The sequence below is a fragment of the Megalobrama amblycephala genome, linkage group LG1 (assembly GCF_018812025.1).
Source record: "Megalobrama amblycephala isolate DHTTF-2021 linkage group LG1, ASM1881202v1, whole genome shotgun sequence".
NCBI lineage: Eukaryota > Metazoa > Chordata > Actinopteri > Cypriniformes > Xenocyprididae > Megalobrama > Megalobrama amblycephala.
This window is the reverse complement of record NC_063044.1, coordinates 58,388,420-58,413,026: the sequence shown is the minus strand read 5'-3', so window position 1 is coordinate 58,413,026 and position 24,607 is coordinate 58,388,420. Positions and strand designations below refer to the sequence as shown.

General features: G+C 37.3%; 2 protein-coding genes and 1 long non-coding RNA gene across 10 annotated transcripts; 1 reads left to right on the top strand and 2 right to left on the bottom strand.

The window, feature by feature from the left end:
* LOC125276681 lies at nucleotides 1–3,251 on the bottom strand. The gene is made up of 3 exons (XR_007186712.1): nucleotides 3,013–3,251; nucleotides 2,714–2,835; nucleotides 1–97 (listed from the first exon to the last, which is right to left on the bottom strand). It is a non-coding gene; the product is annotated as an uncharacterized LOC125276681 (long non-coding RNA).
* Nucleotides 41–19,013, top strand: LOC125276612 (glycine-rich cell wall structural protein 1.8). 8 transcript variants are annotated; one of them, XM_048204259.1, is made up of 26 exons: nucleotides 41–122; nucleotides 2,449–2,493; nucleotides 2,601–2,627; nucleotides 2,746–2,802; nucleotides 3,025–3,042; nucleotides 6,118–6,189; nucleotides 6,298–6,450; nucleotides 6,541–6,573; nucleotides 6,884–6,919; nucleotides 10,734–10,784; nucleotides 11,101–11,148; nucleotides 11,359–11,409; nucleotides 12,090–12,140; nucleotides 12,394–12,438; nucleotides 13,030–13,089; nucleotides 13,193–13,243; nucleotides 14,356–14,412; nucleotides 14,495–14,548; nucleotides 14,923–15,003; nucleotides 15,724–15,873; nucleotides 16,098–16,130; nucleotides 16,217–16,273; nucleotides 16,352–16,426; nucleotides 18,382–18,432; nucleotides 18,519–18,569; nucleotides 18,666–19,013. In XM_048204259.1, exons 1-26 carry the CDS (start codon nucleotides 56–58, stop codon nucleotides 18,668–18,670), a joined length of 1,479 nt encoding a protein of 492 aa, XP_048060216.1. In that variant the 5' UTR covers nucleotides 41–55; the 3' UTR covers nucleotides 18,671–19,013. The 8 variants fall into 8 exon arrangements, with proteins under 8 accessions (XP_048060216.1, XP_048060208.1, XP_048060199.1 ...); XM_048204251.1 differs by having other exon boundaries at nucleotides 11,101–11,166; nucleotides 14,359–14,412; XM_048204242.1 differs by having other exon boundaries at nucleotides 11,101–11,166.
* A 699-nt stretch (nucleotides 19,014–19,712) lies between these two features.
* prf1.1 (perforin 1.1) lies at nucleotides 19,713–24,573 on the bottom strand. The gene is made up of 5 exons (XM_048204230.1): nucleotides 24,488–24,573; nucleotides 22,974–23,530; nucleotides 22,697–22,835; nucleotides 22,336–22,553; nucleotides 19,713–20,962 (listed from the first exon to the last, which is right to left on the bottom strand). The coding sequence occupies exons 2-5, from the start codon at nucleotides 23,483–23,485 to the stop codon at nucleotides 20,092–20,094; spliced, it is 1,740 nt and encodes a 579-aa protein (XP_048060187.1). The 5' UTR covers nucleotides 23,486–23,530; nucleotides 24,488–24,573; the 3' UTR covers nucleotides 19,713–20,091.
* Nucleotides 24,574–24,607: the final 34 nt, after the last annotated feature.

Sequence of the window (24,607 nt, the reverse complement as noted above, 5' to 3'; positions counted from 1 at the left end):
CTGTGTGCATTTCTGGCTGTTCGCCGTCTCCAAGTCTGTCTGTCTATCTGCAAACATGCTGGTCCGGGCGCTCCTGCAGACCTCACTGGTCCTGTGGCTGGTACAGAACACAATACAAGGAGGTAAGTTAGTCTTCTGAAGTGCTTTTTGAAGAAGTTTGAGGGTGAGTCGAAGGACAGAGAAATTAGGAGAATTTATCAATACAGGAGTGGGAAGAAAAGAAGAGTAGTGGTTTGGTATGATATTTTAGCACGCATGGGGTCAAATCATTGTAATCATGAATGCAAAGGAAACCAGATTATCTTCAAATGGGACTAATTGTGATGGAAGAGAATCGGTATGATATGTAAATATGCATGAAAAGATCAAAGAGTAAAATCATAAGAAATAAGGAATGACTACATTTCTTTCAACCAGTTAGAAAAATACATTACAAATCTTTTATAACAATATTACTGTATAATACATAATATATATATTTTACTGTGTAATTTAGAACTGCAATAGCATTCAGAAGAGGGGTTCGGGGAAATACTTATCTAATTAAACTTTAATACCCTTTTTTATTCATGTCTCACCCACTAATGTCATGATGTGTTATGTGGCAATGCAGGGTACCTGAAATCAGTTTGCATACCATTCGAAACAAAATATTTAGACAAAAAACATAAGAGTTGGATCACTGAACTGAAATTTCAGATACTGAAATTTTATGAAAAAGTCACTAGTATAACCTTTTTAACCACATCTAACCCCTATATGGACTTTTATTTGGATTTACTGTGCTGCTAACACATATGTTAAAGTTATATTATAAAACTTTCAAAATTAGGGTTATTAAAATTTTTAAATTATTCAATTAAACACCATGTAAAATTTTTGCATATACTACTAATACACTATTTGATTAACTAGACGTACAAATTTTAGGTATAGCATAGGTTAGTTTAATCCTTTTCCCCATATAATATTGTCAGCTCTTTGGTGACTATGACATGAAAACACCTCACTGAGGTGTGGTGAGAGTTACTAGTGAATCAAGCACTAAAGTGTGTTGCTTTTCTTTCTCTAGCCAGGGAGGAAAGAACCAAACAATGAGAAAAGTAACTGTGTGTGACCGATCTTTGAATCGTAGCTTGACTTGCTGTCCATATCTGATGCAAGCTTTTATATTTCTACTTGTTTGCACTTTGTATAGATTATCGAATGGGTTATTCTATAATTGTAGGTACATTTGGTGTCCAAAGTCATTTTTTCTGCTTTTTTCAAACGTTTTTTCAAACGTTAATCATTTGTTACTCATTGCAATGGATCACAAGATGTTACAGGCCATAACAATTTAATATTTTCTGTAAAAAGTGTATTACATAGCTGAAAATCATGATTTCTTGTTGTCTGAAGTAGTCAATTCTGTTACTGTCAATCTCTGTTACCAAGGTAGAGTAACAGTGTTAACAGTATGTAACAGAACTGACAGTCATACACAGAGAAACACACACTCCCGCTCTCTCACACTCACATATATGACTGTCAGCACTGTTACTCTACCTTGGTAACAGAGTTTGACAATAACAGAATTGACACTAATTCGAAAGTCAACAAGAAATCATGATCAGCATGACACTGGTTATATGATTTCATCAAATGTTGAGCCAACAGTCACGGATGTTTGTACGTCAGACTAAAAGGTGTCTAGAAAATTACGTAATAAAATGCCCACAACGACAGTATGTTAAATGTCTGAAAGCTCCGACAAATGGAGAAAAACACCTCTGGAAGTGACGTGTCTGAGTTTGCCTGGATCCGCTCCAGCCTCTCTAACCTTGACCGCATCTTGAACACTCGTATTTCATGTCTGAAGATCAAAACCTTGGGCCTGCAGGTGACGGCGGTGGTCAAAATTTGTCGACCTTCTGTCAGTGCTGACTTCATACGACTGATGCACAGTCAGTCCATTTTGTCCTATAGTGTTTGAGCATCAATGGAGGCCTGTTCCGAAAATGTGGAGATGGTGGAAATTCGCACTGCTGAGCTCTTATTATGTCAGATGGCACAGTTTCTCAACCATGGAAGTTTTATAGGCTGATTCTAAGAATTCAAACAGGAGTCTCAAAGAGACATATATCATGTGCATCAGGAAGTGCCAACATTTATTTGACCACCCTTTTTTTAGACCTGCCACTGCTTTACGACCTTTACGACCCCTGCCCTTAAAAAGCGTATTGCGGTAGTACAATAATTTGATCACATTGTACTACATCGGCAGATTAGGCACACTACCATCATATTCATATCCACAAATAAGTATTTGCCTAGTATTCAAAGGTTTGCCAGAAAACAAGGTATCATCATGGTAAATGTCCAAAAAATATGGTATTTGATGGTTATTCTTTATTTCCATATGTTAGGCTGAATGCATTTACAGTTTTTATTGCCCTTGTTTTAAAGGAGTTAGGCCACAGAATGGAGCCCTGGGAAGATTAGCGAATCGAGGTATGTTGCACTTTTTAATTTCTGTATATACATGTGGTGTGAGATATTACAGAGGGTTAAAGGTCAGAACATTACATCAGATAATACCTTCTATCTTTTCTCTGTAGGTCCTGGTATCGGTGCAAAGACCGGAGGTACGTTTGTCTGCCTGTATCTGATGGATGCTGTTGAATCCAATTAGCAATTTGCTTATGTCAGTGCAACAGTTATATTATCTTACTTTCTTTCATTTCTGTGCTTCGCTTTGTCCAGTGGCTGGTATTCTCGGAGCCCGTGGCTATGGGGCGGGCAAGCCGGGAAAGACAGGTGGTAAGTTCATTCAAGTAAATTCACACTAAAAAGCTGAGATAAAAATAAGAACAACAATCAATAAATAAAGGTTTATAATTAACATTTGAGTAAAACATGCCAAAATACACAGGGGTGCCAATGAGACAATTTACTAGGATGTTTATTCATATACAGTGATTTTTAGTCTTTTGGATTCTATCAAATGGATCATCTAATGCTGTTTTTTACCTTCCCAAACAGCTGGACGTTATCTTGGAGGTGAATTTATCTATTCTTCGCTTTTATTTTGCACACTACCATTCAAGAGTTTGAGGTTGGTAGACTTCCCTGTGAGGTTGGTAGTCCCTGTGTAAAGCAATATTAAAATATGCACAAAAAAAATGTTTTAATAACCACCCCGCCCAACTTGAATGATTAAAAAAACGCCAAGTAAATGAAATAAGTTATCAAAATCTTGAAAAAATAAGCAGTTTTCTCTGCTCTCAAACGCTGGGGGCGTGTCCGCTGTCGGTGCTGAAACCACGCCCACTCGCGAGAAAGATGTTTCTCAACTTACTTGTCTAATAATGAGTCAAACAACATACTGATGCATATAAACAAAAGAAGCACGTTAGAGTGTTGCATAATTTAGTAGAGTTACTGTGGACTACCTACTAATTATGACATAAGCACACAAGGCATCGTACACGCATTTGGTGGACACGTGCTGCCGACTGTGGCGCCAGATGTCGGCGCCGCGAGACGGGAGGATGAATGCCGAGGCGGGAGAGACTCTGTCCGGCCCCGTAACAGCGGATTATCAGTGAGTTTCAGTTGTCTCTGATGAAAGTTTGTAAAACTGTCTGGTGTTAAATTGTCACTGGAGGTTTTGGTGGTTATTGTCAGCTCTCCATCAAGATAGCTCTTCACAAAATGAATCCATCTCTTCTTCATATCATCGTTTTTAGGAAATTTAAAGGTGCAATATGTAACATTTTTGCAGTAAACTATCCAAAAACCACTAGGCCAGTGTTATATATTTTGTTCACTTGAGCACTTACAATATCCCAAATGTTTGCAACTATTTGTAAATCGTGAGAAAATTGCAATTTTATCCAAGGCTCCGGGACGTGTGAGGAGTCGCCTGTCAATTGCGTCATACCCGCGTTACCCTCGGTTTCCGGTTTTATTTTGTAGAAACCATGGAAACACCAAAGATGCTTTAATATATTATATGTTTTAATAGACAAGGGAACATCTGTTTTGATATATTTATAGACAGAAAACTAATTATTGTTATATAGCTCAACACGTTTAGTCTTATTGTTTAAATCTAATTTTCTTGAATTTTTGCGAGTACCATGCTTTACCATGCCTCAGAGAAAAACACTATTTTGTCAAGTAGCTAACATAGCATAATCAGATGCAGCTTTATTTTTATTAACAGTTATACATAATTTTCTCCATCATACAATATGTTTTAAAATTAATTGCATGCCATTTATCAACACAAGTCATCCAACATTTAATATGATATTCTAAAATCGATCTATCTTACTGCAGTGTCAAAAGTGTCTCACAGCAGCCGCCGAGCGAACACACAGAGTAACGTTATAACATCATTTTCAACACTCTCAAATGTATCTAATATGATAAACAGAGCTGCGTTACCTCATAATCATGATCAGAAAAGTGGAAGCAGCGCCGGCGACTGTGGCATAATAAACGTTTCGCTGCTCATGAAGCGTGTGTTGCGCAATCGCTCCAGCGGCCTCGTTCAGCTCCCACAACACTCACTCCTGCTCTGCTTCATACTACGGTAACGTTAATAATCGCATCCATGAACATGATTTCTTCCCGAGTCCTATCCCAATTATTTTCCACCGGCCGTTGAGGTGGAGACCACATGTTCCATGATTCCGTGCTCAAACTTGGCATCATCAAGCTACGCCTTTGTTTTGAATAGGCCTCTAGCGACCTCTAGCGCAGTGGTTCTCAAACCTGTCCTGGGGACCCCCCACCACTGCACATTTTGCATGTCACCCTCATCTAACACACCTGATTCAAGTCATCAGCTAATTAGTAGAGACTGCAAGAGTTGAATTGGGTGTGTTAGAGATGAGGGAGACAAAGTGGTGCATGAAAGTGGTGGGGTGCATGCAGTGGTGGGGGGTCCCTAGGACAGTTTTGAGAACCACTGCTCTAGCGGACAGAAATCCTACATACTGCACCTTTAAAGGTGCTACAGAGGATGTTTTATTTTATACATTTTTGCAGGAGTAACAACTGCAGATTATGAGTTACCTGCGGTGAGTCCGACATAATGAATCCACTAACACGACACAGCGAATGCGGTGGTAAACACTCGTGTTCCAATACACGTGCACGAGTTTTAGGAGGCGTTCCCTCGAAATGAGCTGTGAAGGAGGGGGTTAGTTCTTACGCATGCGCTCATTTCAAAAACTCACTAACAGTCTTTGGTTTCTCAGTCGACGAAAAGATTCTCTGTAGCACCTTTAAATAAGGAGACCGAGCTGTTTTGTATATTATCGCAACCAGGTAATATGCATTTGGTGACGAAAACATAGCTAGCTAGCAAAATCTAGGCTGTAGTAACTAACTGTAACACAGTACATTAACTTGCAATTGAGCATACGAGCCACTGATGCTAATACGCTGCAGTTATTATAGTGTTAGGGACGGGGCCATGCTCTGTGGCTCCAGAGCGTCATCGAGGCACCGTTTTAACCCCGCCCCTAACAAAATCCTGAACACAGAATTGAAAAACTGTCGAAAAAATGGTCTAACTCCACAATTCAGTACTACATAGTTAAGTCTTTGTAATGTGTTTCAGCAATACATTTGTAAAATTTATAATTTGTTTAGAAACAATTCTCAGAATTGACTTTACAGGGACTTTAACATTTTGAAAGAAGTCTCTTGCATACTGACCCCTTAGGGCAGTTGTGGCCTAATGTTTAGAAAGTTGGACTTGTATTTAGGTCGTGGGTTTGAGTCTCAGTACCGGCAGGAAATGTAAGTAGGCGAAGTGAATGAAGAGTGCTCTCTTTCTCTCATTACTCACAAATGAGGTGCCACCTAACCTCCAATCGCTCCCCGGGCACCACAGCAAAATGGGCTGCCCACAGCTCTGGGTGTGTGTTCACTGTGTGTGCACTTGAATGGGTGATATGCAGAGCACAAATTTCGAGTATGGGACACACGCCACTTCACAAACATTTGAATGGTAGTGTAAAATGCATGCAAGCATGTGTGTGTGCAATAGCCTGTGTTATTATGTGCATATGGGCTGAGTGTGTGTGTAGTATGTGTAATGATTATGGTATCTGTTAGGGGCAGCATACAGACCCACTGCGATTAGAGGAGGCCTGAAACAAGGATATGGAACACTCGGTTATGGAGGAGGTAAAACTGTCATTCCTAAATAACTATAATGGGCAGTTATAAATGTTTACGTCTGATGGATTTATTATTATTGCATTCATCCTCATGGTCATACTATTTTGGTCTAAGCCGCAAACCTTGGAACTGGACTCGGAACCGGACTCGGAACCGGCCTTGGAACTGGCCTTGGGGCTGCCGGGCTGGGACTCGGAACAGGGTATGGCCTTGGCAACGGGCTGGGAGCAGCCTTGGGATACCCAACAGGGAAGCTTGGAGGGAGAGGTGAGAGCTGCTCATTTGCTTTGCATTCATGATACATAATTACTTTTACAGTAGACTTATTATTCACTGTTTAATTTTGACATATTCTAGGTTATACCAGTAATGGCTATGGAGCACAGATTGGTGAGTGTGTGCACCATAACGACCTGAAACCGATACACATTATATGACACATTCCAGTTTAATGCTGTCTCTGTCCGACCCTAAGGTTGTGTAGAAGATTAGATCTGATCTAACCAATTAATCACAATTTGACCTTGCAGTGTAATTCAAATCTTTCACACGGAGTGATATATGCTGCCCATTTGGCATGATTAGGTGTCATATTTTTGATGAAGTTGTGTGGGAGTGGGAGTTTATGTGTCAGCTTCCACTAAAGAGGCATTTATTTCTTCTTACTGTAACCTTGACACCTCTCTTGTCTTGTTGCCAGGTTACGGTGCAGGAGGATACCCCGGTGCTGGACGCGGTATGTAAACTCTCCCTGCTGAAGCATTGTGAAAATGTGTGTGTTTAAACTCAGGGGTCTGGACAATGTTTCGTTGTACAGACCCCTCAGGCTGCTACAGCAAGTGATCGACTTTATCCACTTTATTTCAGGAAGCGGTTGGATCATTTTGTTCAAATAATATTTTCTTTATTTCAGATTACTCCAGTAATGAAACTCTAGTGATAAAGTGAAAATTTGTCACCAGATGGAAGATGATTTTTTTTTTCACTCATAGTATAGCAGTATTTAGTAGTAATTTAGGTGCACCAAATTTGTGTTTATTTAGACCCTCGTGGCATTTCATAGCTAAGTATTTATAAAATTATTTATTAGGGTGTTTTGAAGGGGGGACATTTAACCCCTTATTGTAGGGGTACAAAAATCAATCTTTTGATTAATTCAACAGTTACTTTAAAACTATTGATTTAATTCGCTATATTCAAAAAATATTACATATTAGATCAACTTATTTCAAATGTGATATTTTGATATTGCATGTTATGACCTCATTTATCAAATAAATAGGTATTAAATACAAATTAAAGTAAATAAATATTACTTTTACTAGTACCCTTTAATAAGCTGTTGGGCTTAATTTTAAAATGCTAAATGAAGTATTTTAGTTTTTTTTTGACTGCAGTACCTCTATGTGCCACTGATTGGCGCTCCAAACCGGTCAAATCTACTGACCCAGCTGTGCTTGCATCGCGTTTGTCTACACTTAAAGGGATAGTTCACCCAAAAAATAACAATTCTGTCATCATTTACTCACCCTCAGGTTGTTCCAATCCTGTATAAATATCTTTGTTCTGTTGAACACAAAGGAAGATATTTAGAAGAATGTAGGAAACTGAACAGTTCTGGGGCACTATTGACTTCCATAGTATTTTTTTTTCTACTATGGAAGTCAATGGTGCCCCAAACAGCCTGGTTACAAATGTTCTTCAAATGATCTTCCTTTGTGTTCAACAGAACAAAGACATTCATACAGGTTTGGAACAACTTGAGGGTGAGTAAATGATGACAGAATTGTTATTTTTTGGGTGAACTATCCCTTTAATTGTTTTCAGAATTATTTATATAGCCTACTTTTATCATCGTTTTACTATATGTTTGCATGCATACCCAACCTCCCAAAAGTAATTTTAGTGTAGGTGGATGTGAATGGTTGTTTCTTCATATGCACATCGTATTTGTCATAGGTGAAGTTGGTTTGTAAGTGTTATGTGTGCTTAGTTTAAATGTTTACCCTAAGCAAACATTGCTATGACAAGTATTGCTGGATAATTTGATCCATTTTCTTGCCTTTGTTTGTTGTTTAATTCTGGTAATCTTTAATGTGTACTTGGCATCTGTTATGAGCAAAGCTTAATCAGATTTTTATGATATGGCACAGGAGGAGTAGGTGTTTCTGCTGGTCAAGGTGTGAGAAGCAAATCGAGAGGAAAATTGTTGGGTGTTTTTCTGTAGCTGACAATTTAATTAGTGTTGTAATGTACATGCTTTTACTGTAGCTCATATGTCAGAGAACAAAAATGCTCATCCCCTTCCAGGGCGTTTCAAAGCTGTGAAACTGACAGTAACAGAATGATTTTGTGATCTTCAGGATATGGTGTACCAGTTGGCACACCCACAGGGCAAGGCTCAAACCCATTAAAACTGGGTTAAACCTTCCAATTGTGAGTTCCTAACTCATTCTTGCATTTCTTTTAGGGATAATTAATTCCTGTTCACAGAAAATTTCATCTGTTTTGTAATGAGGAGATCTTCAAATGCATTGTTTTATTGTCCCTTCATGCTCATTTACTCATATAGGCTATCTTAGCTTGTTGCGTTGTTTGAGTTTGTTTGGGCCCGACTACACTGTCTCGTGCTGCTATTTTTGAAGGTTTAGGAAGTGATAGAGCATAAAAAGGACTCAAACCAGTGGATCATCTAGATCAGAGGTCTTCAACCCCTGCTCCTGGAGACCCACTGTCCTGCAGAGTTTAGCTCCATCCAGTCAAACACACCTGAAACCAGCTAATCAAGGTCTTCAGGACCGCTTGACAATAATAGGCAGGTGTGTTGAAGCAGGTTGGAAATACACTTTGCAGGACAGTGGGTCAGACCTAGATTCTCAGGTTCAGATTTAAAGTTCAGTTTAGTTGTCCAGCCTGCAGAGGGCATATTATTTTGCCTATGCAAAAACAATTGGAGGAAACATTACGGAACAGAGATATTTGAATCGGCCGGTACTGAAGGCCAGGCCTGAATCAAAAGGTTCCCATTTATATATATTGTTCTCACTTGGTTGTTCCACCCTCTGGATAAAACAGTTTCAGATATAGGACCAGACACTGTTAAAACTGATATGATCAAGAAGTCATGACAACATAACTCATAACAATTTAAGCAATTTCAACTTTTTATAAGTTATACAAGATTCAACTCAATTTTTCCAAGTAATTTTAATAGAATTTATGTTGAAATTATGTATTCATCCAATTTGATTATACTTAAAAATCTAAGACTGAAACTGAACTTATATTTTAAAGTTAAAACAGGTGGAAATTATTTAGTTTATTAGCCATCCAGACAGATTTGGATGTCAGAAAAGTTGTGTTCTAGTGGAATTTTTTATGATTTGCTTTATTTGAAAAGGCTATATACCGTTATAAGAGATATATATACTGTATATTGCCATTCAACCAAAAAATATGGGGATATGATTTTTTTGGCCACATCACCCAGCCCTATAATTTATTTAACTAATGTAAAGTGTTATAATTAAATTGATAACAAATACCAGTTTGCAACAACAAGCAGCATAACATACTGTTTTAGTATAGCTATTATGGCAAAACTAAAGTTGATTAGACCTAGAAAGCAGGATAGTACAGTTCTGTTGTTGTGTATGTGCAAGTGTGTTGTGTTATTCCATCGTTCCGTCCTGTCTCTTATCTCGTGGTCGTGACACAATAGAGATATACTGTTGTATGTAGTGATCTTTGTCAAATCAAGAATCAACAGTGTTGTGGGTAACGCATTAAAAGTAACGCGAGTTATGTAATCAGATTACTTTTTTCATGTAACTAGTAAAGTAACGCATTACTTTTAAATTTACAACAAAATATCTGAGTTACTTTTTCAAATAAATAACGTACGTTACTTTGTTTTCCCATTTATTGGCTGACACCTCTCCTGTCCCCGTGTTGAGAGAAATCGGGAGTAAGTGCAGAGGCGTTGTCTGCGCAGTGTCAACATGATGGTTATTCTAGACTAGTTCTAGACTAAATGTGAGCATACATTTACTCATTTACTTCTTCTCCTGTGTCCTATTCTTCTGTATTCCAAAATGGCAGCTCAGCTGAAAAGCTTGTTTGTTAGAGCTGCACCCTCTACTGTACAGGCGTGAATTTGCATTTCCTTCAGCCTGAGGCTTATTCATTTCCCTTTTGGTGTGAAAGGGCCTTAACATTTGCCAAAACTAGAACTTTTTTGTTATTATAAAAACAAACAAACAGCCCAGTCCAGCCCAGATGAAAAAAAAGTAACGCAAAAGCAAAGTAACGCATTACTTTCCATAAAAAGTAATGGTTACTTTTTAGGGAGTAACACTATATTGTAATGCATTACTTTTAAAAGTAACTTACATGCAACTTTGCATAGTGTTTGAAAAATCAGAAATCTGCTTCAATACTCGACAGTGGTCGGGTTAACACTCTAATAAGTGCAGTTTGTAATTATGTTGCTTTTTTATCTTTCTCACCCTTGAAATTATTGCTTCCCGCTGATATGTCTGTATTCACAGGTGTTGGGCCTACAGGTGGCCAGCCCGTGTCACAAGGAGAGAGGGTCAATGGTAAACCTCAGTACTTCCATGTGTGACTTTCCTGCTTTTTAAAGCATTTTAAATCTGCTGTTCTGAATTTTTGTTTATAGTATTGAAGCCATTTACACTGCATGATGCGCTGATGACCCTAATGTGACACAAAACCATGCAATCCCATGAAAATAAGCAAAAATTATTGCTCTCTTTTACCTCATTATACATGCCTATCCTAAAATGTGTTGACTTCTCTCCTGCAGAGTCCCATCTCTTGTGCTCTTGCATCATTGGCAGCTGCTGTGTTGATAGTGTCTTGTTAGCGAATGTTAACTGGTGTTGTGATGTTTAGGTTATGGTCACGGAGGGGTCCCTAATGGACAGGGTGCTATTTCCAATGGTAAACCTCATCCCAGATGTATGTGTGAATTAGTTTTTGCATGATATTAATTACTGTAGCGTCTCTGTTTTAATATGATAGTTGTAGTATAATAAGTCAAATAAGTATAATATAGTTTATATATTCCGTTCAGGCAAGGATAAAGTTTGAGTAGTTTTGGGAGTTTTGTCTGTGGGACTGGTACATAGTAACTTTAGCTGCGGTCCATAGGTTTCCCCTCAAGACCAGGAGTGACCAATGGAATGAGGGCTCAAATTAAGGGTAAACGCACTCCATCAGCTTATAGCTTGTTGATTTACCTGAATTAATGGTAATGAAAACACATCAGATTTTAGGACATTTATAATATTTTGTTTTTAAAATCTTCTCTTTGTGCCCATGTACACTAACGTTCAAATAGGTGGGGTCAGGAAAATATATTTTTTTAAAGTCTCTTATGTTCACCAAGGCATATTCAGCATTTATTTGATCAAAATGCAGTAAAAAAAGTAATGTTGTGAAATATTATTACCATTTAAAATCTCTCTTTTCTATGGTAATATATTTTAAAATGTAATGTGTTGCAAAGACTCTTACTCCAGTCTTCAGTGTCACATGATCCTTCAGAAATCATTCTAATTTGACGAATTGATGAAAGATTTCTTATTATTATCAATGTTGAAAACAGTTGTGCTGCTTAATATTTTTGTTAAAACTGTGAAGTATTCCTCAAAGAATAGAGTTCAAAAACAATGTTTTTAACAATATAAACGTCTTTACTGTCACTCTCGGATCAACTGTGTCTTTACTAAATAAAATTATTCAGTTTCTATTAAAAAAAAAATCAAATCATAAAACTTGTCTGACCCCAGACTTTTGAACTGTAGTGTAGATGTCTATGGATTCAATTATCAATATAAGACCCTGTACTTTATGTAGGTAACTACTGTTGTAATCTGTAGGCAATGGTCCAGCAGCAGATATGATTAATGGACAAGGAGCTAAAAACAATGGTAAAGCCTTTACTTTTATTGCCTCAGTGTCATAGAAACTCTTGTTTGGTCTTATGCACACCACAAATAGAGTATCTGTAAGTAATTGGCTAAAAGTTTCTGTAAAAAATAAGTTTACCATGTGAATTGGAGGTAAGGGGAGAGGGAAAGGCAATGCATGCTAAAACACAGTTTTTAAAGCATATTGCATTGATGATGGGAACTATGTTGGACTCTCAGTGTTGAGATAAACCACTGTTGTGATACAATACAGGACCAGCTTTGCCCAGGAGACAGGGTACCAAACCATCCAATAAGGGTAAACATCTTCCATATTAAAATGTCACCGGTTTATGGCCGAATGCATGTCACGAGGTGGTGTTTTCCCCAGTCTAAAATCAATACAGTACTCCAATCAAATGAAATGAATATATGACCTATGACAAATTACAGTGTTAATGGACTAACACTGGACACTGCACTTATTTTCTAGTGGATTGTGGACTGGAAAATCCACCCCTCATCATGTACTTACTGCAGCTGCAGGTCTATGAATAAGTGCTTTTCTCCAGCACAGCTGTTCAGAAGGGTTTGTGTATGTGTGTGCTGGACTAATGCCTCATTTGTTTCTTGGGGCTGTTCTTTTTTCTGTTCCCTTTTCTTTTTATATGCTTCACCTGAGCCTTTATCTTTATATCTACCTCTCTACTGATGTGTGTCCAATGCATGCTGCATTATTTTTCTCCCACAGGCCACATGTATGGACTAGTCACACTGTGAAGTATCTTGCATGGTTACTCTGACCAACAGGCCTCTGAATGATCATGGGATTATGTGACAACCATAAAGTTAAAAAAAGCAATATAAACCTAGTGGCCAGAGTTTCACAGTAATCATGTTTTGTCCATAGGGTACGGCCTTGGTGCTGCTGGCTATCTTGGAGCTGGTTTTTCTGACGGTTATGGAGCAGGTATGTATAAATTGTAAAATATTGATTCTTTTCGCAGAAATATATGCTATAGTATATTCATATTTTGGTAACAGTTAATTTATTTACTTTATTGCTGATGCAGGTCTTGGGGTAGGCGGATATCCACAGGGAGTTCGAGCGGGAAAGCAAATTGGTGAGTGATGTGTATTTCGTCATTAAATAGAGGAGACTGGAGCTAGTTGATATAGGCGATATAAATACACATTAAGATAATCCAAAAGTGAAGGTAAAGATCTGTAATGTTAAAAGAGACTTCAATTTCAAATAAATGTTCTTTTGATCTTTCTATTCATCAGAATCCTGAAAAAAAAATCATGCATTTCCACAAAAAATATTAAGCAGCACAACTGTTTTCAACATTGATAAGAAATGTTTCTTGAGCAACAAATCATCATATCAGAATGATTTTCTCAAGGATCATGTGACACTGAAGACTGGAGTAATGATGCTGAAAATTCAGCTTTGCCATCACAGGAATAAATTACATTTTAAAATATATTCAAATAAAAAATTATTTTAAATTGTAATAATATTTCACAATATTACTATTAGTTTTACTGTTACTGCAGCCTTGGTGAGCATAAAGACTTCTTTCAAAAACATTAAACACTCATACAGACCCCAGAATTATTAACAGTAGTGCATGACGGTTTCTAACACCTAGTTGAAATACATATTTTTGTTTTCATGGTAATTTTTGTGAATTTTGTCCTCTTGTTGCCACTTCAGTGTCACCTTTACATTTTTATGTTACATGCTCTCATGGATGGTTTTACATTTCATAATTACCCTGTTTAACATTTTCGGTAGGCTTCTATTTGTGACAACTATAGGTCTTTTCCCCTTTACATATACAGTTTAAATAATGTACAAGTGTTTCTTCTAATAACTATTCTTGTCTCTGTTAGTAGTGAAGTGAAACTATTTGTAATATCAAATATTGGTGCACTGATGCATTAAGCACAGAGTGTGGTCTGATCAGCAGGCTGCTGGTTCAGCACAAAGCCAAGAGCTGCTCTAGAGGCAAATTGCTCCTCTAAGACTTTTGTGCTTGGGTGCTTGCAGAAACATGTGCATGATTTGTGCAAAATTTCACACTCTATGTTATGCTCATTTTTTCCGAATCATCTTGGTTACAAAGTGGTTGACCATGAATAAGAAAAAACAGAGGTGCTTCCTGTGTTACTTTAACACATCACCGTTGTTTTCCAGCACTGAGTGTTGAGTTGAATATTGTCTTTTCAGCAGGCTACAATGGATACGGCAGTGAGGTTTATGGCACAGCAGACGGTTACGGGGCAGGTGAGACTGGATTGTTATGACGGAGCATGTCCTAACATATAGGCATAATTATAATTGAGTGACAATTATAATTATGTTACAGGACCTGTCTACCCATCAGTGTTAGCTGATAATGTTGGCCTGAACGGTGTAGCTGGTAAGATTTAGGTTATGAGTGTAACCAACAACATTGCATTCACACTGAAGAGAGATTCAGAACACCTGCAATGATGTCAACACATCATCCTGCGTTTAATTCACTCTGTCCTGTGATTATACACTATATTATTTTACTCACGAATGTAGAAAATAACATCATCGAACGGGTAACTGAAGTATCTGAACTGCAATAGTAGTTGTTGCCTTTGCAAATGTTTTTTATACTAATAAGGTAATCTGATCAAGACTGTGATTTGCTTCTAGAATACTGCTAGCAGGAATGGTAAAGCAAGTGTCTTTGCCTACCTTAACTAGAAGCAGCATCCTCTGCATGAGAAGTGAACTCACAGAGGTCAATGTCTTCTCCTGCAGGTCTTGGAGCTGGAGGTCTTGGAGGTCCAGGGCTGATAATGAACCCCGGCATGGGTGCTGATGCCAAGTCTAGAAAATACGGTAAGAAAAAGACAACCGAAGGGTCCAATATTGACACTCAACAAATGTGAATAAAAATTAACTTGGCAATTAAACAAAATGTAAAATGAGATTTGATCAATTTAAAAAACTGTCATTCAAAAGTTTGGGGTCTGTAAGATGTTTTAATGTTTCTTATGCTCACCAAAGCTGCATTTATTTGATCAAAAATGTAATAATACAGTGAAATGGTAATATTGTGAAATAATATTACAATGTAAAATGACTGCTTCCTATTTTAATATATTTTAAAATATAATTTATTCCTGGGATGGTAAAGCTGAATGCTTTTTAGTCTTCAGTGTCACATGATCCTTCAGAAATCAGTCTAATATGATGATTTGCTGCTCAAGAAACATTTCTTATTATTATCAATGTTGAAAACAGTTGTGCTGAGTAATATTTTTGTGGATAACGTGGTACATTTTTTCAGGATTCTTAAAGTAATAGAAAGATCAAAATAACAGCACAAATTTAATGTGTCCTTGCTTAATAAATGTGTTATTTTTTTAATCCTACAGACCCCAAATTTTGAATATATATATATATACATGCATACATATATATATATATAATTTCTGAATCTTTCCAGCTCCTTTGATCAGTGTTCAGTCATGCTAATGTTCGCATATTCTTCTTTGTCTGGATATGTCTTAGTGGTTGTGGTTGCTTGATCCTGTCATTCCTCTGATTTGTCTAAAGGGGCTGGTGGAGTTCTTGGAGCTGCCGGATCCTTGCCTTACGGAGGCCAGCCTGTGGTCTCAGCTGGACTTGGCCCTCAAGGCAAGAATGGTGGATATGGTGGAGCTACATATGGAGGAATACCAACCCTTGGGCCAGACGCTGGTTTGGGTACGTGCATTGCACACGTTTGTTATTCAAATGCAACATGCAAATCCCAGCTTTCCTGATGCTTTGCCTGAGGATTTGACTTGATCGTGAAAGTCCCGTGTGAGAAAAAGAAAGAAGAAGAAGACTTAAACAACATAATAAAGTATATGAATAAAGCAAATTTGATCATTAAGATCAGATAACTATATATAAAACAGAAAGTAAAGATGGTCTGTCTCTATTAGGTGGTACAGGTGGAGCAATGGAGCCTTTAGCAGGTAACATTGAGGAGTTTTAGCAAATATATTTATAATATTTCATACCTAAGTCACTCTTTCTTGATAACAAATTGCTACTGGCACAGGTGGAGCTGTAGGCCAGATTCCTTACAGCGCACCAGTCATTTCAGCTGGGATTGATGGTAAGTTGGTAAGAAAAAAGAGAGAAAGAGAACTGGACTGTCTGATTGTGATACAGGTGTACATGTGTTTACGCGCAGGTGATGCTGGTTATCCTTTTGGTGCTGAGCAGCTCAGTCTGGGCGCTGATGGTTCAAAGGCAGCTGCCAAATATGGTGAGAATATGAGCATTTTTGTTTGATTCATATATAATATTAAGATCAATAAAAATTAGTATTATGCATATTTGTTTACTTTAGGTGACCGTTAGTATTGCATTATTAATAACTTGGAGAGCTGTAGTAACTCAGAATTGCTCAATAAAAATTGTTTACCTGTATGGATTCATTATTGTATGACCACTAGGGATTCATTGATTAATTGCTATAATGATAATAACTTTCATGTTATGGCTGATAACCGGTCAACCGCGTGCCATTTTATCAGAATGAATTAAATAAAGAAAGAAATAAAACACTAAAATCAGGTTTTAAATGTAAATTTAGGCATCTCAAAAATAATGTACAGAATGAAAAATGGATATTCATATTGAGATTTCCTAAATATTAGCTTTAAGTGAGTGTTAGATGACAGCAATAGTAATTTAAAGGTGCCATCGAACGTTTTTTCACAAGATGTAATATAAGTCTAAGGTGTCCCCTGAATGTGTCTGTGAAGTTTCAGCTCAAAATACCCCATAGATTTTTTTAAATTCATTTTTTTGACTGCCTATTTTGGGGCATCATTAACTATGCACTGATTCAGGGGCTGCTGGCCCTTTAAATCTCATGCTCCCTGCCCATCGAGCTCGCGACTCTATAATACAGTGCATAAACAAAGTTTACACAGCTAATATAACCCTCAAATGGATCTTTACAAGATGTTCGTCATGCATGCTGTATGCATGCTTCGGGTCATGTGAGTAAAGTATTTATTTTGATGTTTATATTTGATTCTGAATGAGTTTGAGGCTGTTCTCCGTGGCTAACGGCTAATGCTACACTGTTGGAGAGATTTATAAAGAATGAAGTTGTGTTTATGAATTATACAGACTGCAAGTGTTTAATAATGAAAATAGCGACGGCTCTTGTCTCTGTGAATACAGTAAGAAACGATGGTAACTTTAACCACATTTAACAGTACATTAGCAACATGCTAACGAAACATTTAGAAAGACAATTTACAAATATCACTAAAAATATCAAGATATCATGGATCATGTCAGTTATTATTGCTCCTTCTGCCATTTTTCGTTGTTGTTATTGCTTGCTTACCTAGTCTGATGATTCAGCTGTGCACAGATCCAGACGTTAATACTGGCTGCCCTTGTGTAATGCCTTGAACATGGGCTGGCATATGCAAATATTGGGGGCGTACATATTAATGATCCCTACTGTTACGTAACAGTCGGTGTTATGTTGAGATTCGCCTGTTCTTCGGAGGTCTTTTAAACAAATGAGATTTATATAAGAAGGAGGAAACAATGGAGTTTGAGACTCACTGTATGTCATTTCCATGTACTGAACTCTTGTTATTCAACTATGCCAAGATAAATTCAGTTTTTAATTCTAGGGCACCTTTAAATGTAAAAAATCTATTTAATATGCTGCTGTTCAAAAGTTTAGGGCCAATAAGATTTTCAGCAAGGATATATTTAATTGATCAAAAGTGATAGTAAAGACATTTATAATGTTACAAGTGATTTCTATTCATCAAATAATGAAACAAATGTATTACAGTTTCCACAAAACTATTAAGCAGCAGCTTTTTTAACATTGATAATAATGTTAATTGAGCACCAAATCAGATTACAATATTCATCACAATATTACTGATTTTACTGTATATTTTATCAAATAAATGCAGTCTTGTTGAGCATAAGAGACTTCTTTCAAAAACCTGAAAAAATCTTACAGACCCCTAACGTTTAAATGGTAGTATATGCATTAAATATCTAAAATCGACTGATTAAACAATTAAATAATCAGTATAGACTGCTAACTGACCACCTGTCTGCGTTCTTGTCTTGAGCAATCATTTCTCCACTAACATGTTAATAGCTAGCAGACATCATTGACTGAATACATAAAGCCTTTGACAAATAGCGTGTGTGATGACTGATCATTTCTAGGCACAGGCTACGCAGCAGCGCTAAGTACTGGTGGTCAAGGTTCCTACGGTGGTGAGTACAGAAGCCGTTTCAGTTAAACCAACAAGTTTACAGATCTAACGTTGTTAGTTTCACTATGTTTAATCTTTCTTCTACAGGACAGAAGGATGGAAGCAAGCTTAGTGGCGTTTATGGGAATGGGTACAAAGGTAGATGATATATTAGAAGATCGGTATTCTTAACTCAGTATATTGTGTCTTCTATCCTTTTTTATTTCTCACTTCTCATCCTCTCTGTCTTTTTAGGTTGATTTCCAGGGCCATGCTGTTAACCTCGTCAGTGTTTTTTGGCCCCCTTTCCCCTACTGTTCCTCGCCGTTGTGCAGTTTCGTGACGTGTTTTGGTCTGCCATATTGTTCTAGCTTTACTTTTGTGCCCATCTGTGTGGGCATGTGTGTTTTGTGTGTATGTGTGGTTTTGATGTCTATTGTAATGTGCCTTGATGTTTGTGGATGTTCCCCCAGTCTGTTTATTTGTCTTGTCCAGTGGAGTGTTTCATGTCCTTTTGTGTCTCTGTATCTAACTAAAACATGCTAAGCACTTCATTGGCTGTTATTTTAATTCTTATGAAACACTAAATATTCCACCTTCTAATCTGACTCCCTAGTGTTTGTTTGATGAACCATGTGATCATTGAGGATGTCATAAAAAAACCTGCCCAATGCTGGTGATAATCGGGTTTGAATCTGCACTATTAGCATCAGAACAACCAAAGAGATGGTTTTGATTTCTATTGTGAGGACATTTCTTTTTGTCTTATCAAATTTAACATTACGTAATGACTGAGTATAACACAACAGTGTTAATGTTGTATGCTCTTATGTGAGTGTACATACTGCTCTCACTTCTCATCCGTCTACAGGAAAACCACACAACAAGCATCCTGTGTCACAATGATGAGACACCATTTAAGAAATAAATGAATCAGAGCCATTGTTAAAGAAAGAAAAATAAAGATTCTGTCATAATTTAATCACACTCATGTTACTCATTCCAAACCTGCTTTGACTTTTTCCCCTAAAATGTCTCAGAAATTGAATTTTTGGTCTATACGATAAAAGTCAGTGGGGTTCAGTGTTGTTTTGGACACTATTTATATTCATTGCATGGACAAAAACGTCAAAATATCTTCTTTTTGTGTCTTGCAGAAGAAAGAAAGTCAAACAGGTTTGTAAAAAAAACAAAACAAAGGCGTGTAAATGATGACAGAATTTTCATTTTTGCGTGAACTATCCCTTTAAACAAAGCAGATGGGTCAGAAAAGGCAAAACAAATACAACCCCAAGCAGATGATTTGTGGCCTTTTTGAGCTTTTAATGTCACAGAACATAACATTTTAGTTATAGAATATTTGCACGTACAATAAGATGAGTTATCATCATAGTGAAGGTTATGAAATCAATGCCACTTACAATAAACAAAGATGATTATAAATAATACAGTGTGCAGACTGAAAACACGGTACAGTTACAGTGCATATAATGTGTTTTTGAAAAATTGCCAGTGCAAGCATCCTGCAATAAAGACTGCAGATAATAAATATGTATTGCGCATGGTCTCTAAAGTTGAGAAATATCAAAGAGTTATATTACATATGTCCCTTTAATAGTGATAAATACAAGCGTGAATTAGGTTTGAATAGTCGCATGATCGTATCCAAAGCTAAAACTTACTACAAAATAGTTTTTGCACTGTAATTTGTCTTCTGATATACGTAAAGTTTGTCCAGAAGCACTCCCTTGCTCAGTAGTATTTCTGGTGGCACAGGTCGTGCATTTCGAGACACGTATACCTTCTCTAGGTGAAAGTTCATCGGAGAACCCACATACATTGAGCAATAGGGGCCAGACAAACTTGGGGCGCATGTCACTTCTGTTTTATAAAACAGCACACCATGATTTAAATTGCAGAAATTCTCATTCTGACCTGCTTTTATGGGTACTTCACAGGTTCCCAGCAAATCGTCGTCCCATTTACTATCTTCATCCCACACCTCCAGTTTCATCTTGTCATTCTCTGCCAGGACAACATCACCCAGATCAAAGGTCCTCCCCCAGTAGGGTGAATTGTTATTTGTGATCATATCGGTGCGTCCGACTTGCACATTATGTTTGTCGAACACTTTAACGTACCCATCTGTCGCTGTGGTTTGGTCACCCCATAGACCCTGAGCTCTCACGATCGTGACCTTTACCCGAGAAAGTCCACGCTTGGATGGGCAACAATCTGGTGTGATCCCCGGATTGTTGTGACAAGTGCAGACACATGGATTCTTCGGGTTGGTTTTGACACCATTTTTGCAAGAGTCTGTGCAGTTCCTCCAGAGGGACTTTTCCAAAATGTAGTCATGGATGGCTTGGCGCAAGTGTTTGCGCACTGGATCTTTGGTGGCGATCAGCTCATGAAGCGACTCCAGAGAGTAAGAAATCACATCTGGGTTTTGCGGAAGAGATGCAAGCCATTCTTTGTACGCTGACGGGTCTTTTCCTCCTGAGAAAAGGAGCTCGGGCTCTGTGGTGTGACCTCCAGTGATATCGGTCAGCCTTTGAGTGAAAAAACAATGATAATTTGGGATGCACCAATATTAAAATTCTGTCTAAAAATTGAAAATTGAACTTCCTACTCTGAATTTTTGTCTTGTTTTTCAGTACAAATATATAAACATTCTGAAGTCAAGATACATTTACTTGAGAAGCAAAATGACAAGATATTAAGTTGTGTTTTCTGATACATTTATCAAAATTACGTGAGATTACATTTTTTACTTCTTTTTGAAGTTTACTTGTCATTCTGCTCAAGTAAATGCATCTTGCTTTAAAGGGTTAGTTCACCCAAAAATTAAAATAATGTCATTAATTACTCACCCTCATGTCGTTCCAGACCCGTAAGACCTTCGTTCATCTTCAGAACACAAATTAAGATATTTTTGATAAAATCCAATGGCTCAGTGAGGCCTCCATTTAGAGCAAAGCCTTTGAAACTCTCAAGATCCATACTAAAGACATATTTAAAACAGTTCATGTGAGTTCAGTGGTTCTACCTTAATATTATTAAGTGACAAGAATACTTTTTCTATTCTTATATAGTGATGGGCCGATTTCAAAACACTGCTTCAGAGCTTTATGATTCGAATCAGTGGATCGGAGCGCCAAAGTGATCTGCAGTTTAGCCGTTTGATAGGAGATCTGAACCACTGATTCGAAACAAAAGATTCATAAAGCTTAGAAGCTTCAAGAAGCAGTGTTTTGAAATCAGCCATCATGAGATATTGTTGAAAAGTCATTTTTGTTTGTTTTTTTGGCACACAAAAAGTATTCTTGTCGCTTTATAATGTTAAGATAGAACCACTGATCTCACATGAACTGTTTTAAATATGTTTTTAGTACCTTTATGGATCTTGAGAGAGGAAATGTCATTGCTCCCTATGCAGGCCTCACTGAGCCATCGGATTTCATCAAATATATCTTAATTTGTGTTCTGAAGATTAACGAAGGTCTTACGGGTGTGAAACGGCATGAGGGTGAGTAATTAATGACAGAATTTTCATTGTTGGGTGAACTAACCCTTTAATACTGTTTAGATAAAATACAAATGTTTAAAAAATGAATAAAAAGAAAAAGTAAATGAACAGTTTTAATGCTACAAGTGAATTTAGGCATCACTACAATATAATGTAGAGTATGAAAAATCAACACTGAATTTGAGATCTGTTAAGATTACATTTAACAGTGTTATTAAAATAGTGTTTTTAAAGATTAACTTTAAGTGAGTGTTAGATCATGGCAGAGCTAATCTATAAAATGTGAAATGGTATCTATACATTATGCATCACTACTGTTGATTTGTTTGAGCAAGGACAATATATGTATTACAAGCTATGAATTACAATACATAATGCGTCCTAATTTAAACCCACCTGTCATTAAAGCGGCTGGAGAAGCTGCTTTTGTGCTCTGTTTTGTCCTTGTCTTCATTACAATGCTTAGTTTCTGCTTTCATATCTACTTTGCCTCGAATGTTGGCATTTGCCTCGACTTCCAAGCATGTTTTCACTTCATCCACACTTAGGCCCTGTAGAGCGGTCTCACACTGTCTGATACTGGTCACAGACTGTACGCTTCCACCAAGAGTTACCTGGGAAAATCAAAAAATGTAATCTAGGCACTTCTAATAACAGATTTGACTTGCATTGTATTTTACTATTGAAGCTTAATGGGCCTTTGAAATCCACTCAACACAAGTTGTGTAAATTGTAAAGAGGGTGAAACCGAAATTACCTTAGTGATGTAATGGGTTCCATAGGTGTTAATAAACTTGTAGAAACGTGGTTTGAAATCAAGATTGTATGTCTTGGGAAGCTCCTTCACAGAGCGCTTGAACTCGGGATGTAGAACAGGCTTGTTGGAGACCCTGTAGCTGTAGGTAGACATTGAAACCTCATGTTAGAGGCGATAGAAGAAGACTACATAATGTTACTCATTCGTTTCCTTTATAATCAATAAAGTATTCAACAGTCAAGAAGGGCATGAATCAGTGAAAACTGGTATATCATACCTGTAAAAGGCACAAGAAATACTTTGACTGGCAAAATTGTATTTGTCCTTTTTGGTCTTCTCCATCGAGTACTCCGCAAGTTTCGATTTAGTTCCAGCCACCATGAATGATCCACTATTTTGCCCAATATCTATCCCCAAATTTGCACCCCAGTTGTTCTCAATAGAGGAGGTGCTGGAGCTTACCAGGTCCTCGCTGGACTGGTACAGGGAACTTGATATTTTTATGCTGCACTTTTGGCTGGGTCTCCAATCCACCACAGATATAGGAAGCCTTTGCTTTGCCCCGTCCATATAGGGGTTCCTGCAAAGAGTGCATGATTTGTCCTTTCGCCTCCAGACATCTGTGTTAATGACAAAGGCTCCCTTCCGCTGCATCTTGGTCACATCGTATCCTTCTCCGGCAAGGTTGGACCCGGGGGCGAAGTATGCTTCTGCGCATTCATTCGGTTTACCTTTATCGCATGACTGCACGACGGGCAGAAAGAGGTAAATAACAAGCCCGGCCCACATTTCTGTAAAATGCGTCGAGATAAGGTGTATGGATGCTCTTCTTTCCTATGAAAAACATATAAAGTTATCAGTTTTTTACCTGAATTTCAAAAAGGCAATATAAAATTACTCATTCAGTGGTGATAAAACCCCCCCCCCACCCACTCAAAATTCAAAATTATTGTAAAAACATGGTTTCACTTTATTTTGATGGTCCCTTTAACACATTCTGTTGCATCTAATTGTCTAGTAACTCTTATTAGAGCGTTAGTAGAGTATTAGTAGATTGGTAGGGTTAGGGTTAGAATAAGTTGACATATACTTGCAAATTTACTTCTAGTCAGTCTTTTGGGCACATCACAATAAGGAATTAGCAGATTTTAAGCAGACTACTAATACTAATACTAGTGAGAGTTAGTTGACATGTAGTTGCAAAGTTACTTATAGTCAACAGAATGTTCAAAAGGGACCATCAAAATAAAGTGTTACCAGTCAAGTAAATGCGTAAAAACTTCCTCTCTCAAAATATATCTCATCTCTTCCTTTTATGTGTCATTAGAAATCAATTGTTTATCACAACTAGCATCAGGAGAGCAAGGTAATCCTTTGAAATAGTGTAATGTAATGTAATAAAATGAATATTGAAATAATAGTTAATTATCATTATCAACTGAAATTGTTGCAAAGTTTAACTAACACTTCTGAAGTAAATAAAACATCCTTTATATAATACTTTTAAACTCTAGTCTCTAAAACGTAACTAATTTTGAAATATTAACTGGATGGATGCCTTGTGCTGCAGGTTTTTTAATAACAGCGTGTTGTGCATGATAAAGGATAATCGTATAGTAGTTAGGATTATGGAATTTGTGAGACGATTTAGTGGATCTTGCCTACAGGAATCATAAGGAATAATGTTAAAAAAGAACACATTTCATTTGCTTATTTCCTTTGCATTACATCATATACATAAGCTTAAAAATCACTGTTCTGTTAAAGGTGATGTAAAAAATCTCTTCTTACCTCGAGCTACTGTGTTTTGTCTGACTGACGTTTGTGTGTAATGTGTGAGAGAGGAGTTATGTGTGACATATAAACCTAAGCTTGTGGGTGGGCTTTACCGTTACGTGCTAGCAATAAAAA

Excerpts from the sequence above, each read along its gene's own strand:
- prf1.1 (XM_048204230.1), bottom strand. The coding sequence starts at position 23,485 with ATGTGGGCCGGGCTTGTTATTTACCTCTTTCTGCCCGTCGTGCAGTCA. Across the intron at positions 22,554-22,696 it reads GAACCCATTACATCACTAAG|GTAACTCTTGGTGGAAGCGT; the intron begins GTAATTTCGGTT and ends TGATTTTCCCAG. Across the intron at positions 20,963-22,335 it reads TCCAGCCGCTTTAATGACAG|GCTGACCGATATCACTGGAG; the intron begins GTGGGTTTAAAT and ends TTTCACTCAAAG.
- LOC125276612 (XM_048204242.1), top strand. The coding sequence starts at position 56 with ATGCTGGTCCGGGCGCTCCTGCAGACCTCACTGGTCCTGTGGCTGGTA. Across the intron at positions 6,574-6,883 it reads TGGCTATGGAGCACAGATTG|GTTACGGTGCAGGAGGATAC; the intron begins GTGAGTGTGTGC and ends TCTTGTTGCCAG. Across the intron at positions 11,167-11,358 it reads TGGTAAACCTCATCCCAGAT|GTTTCCCCTCAAGACCAGGA; the intron begins GTATGTGTGAAT and ends TGCGGTCCATAG.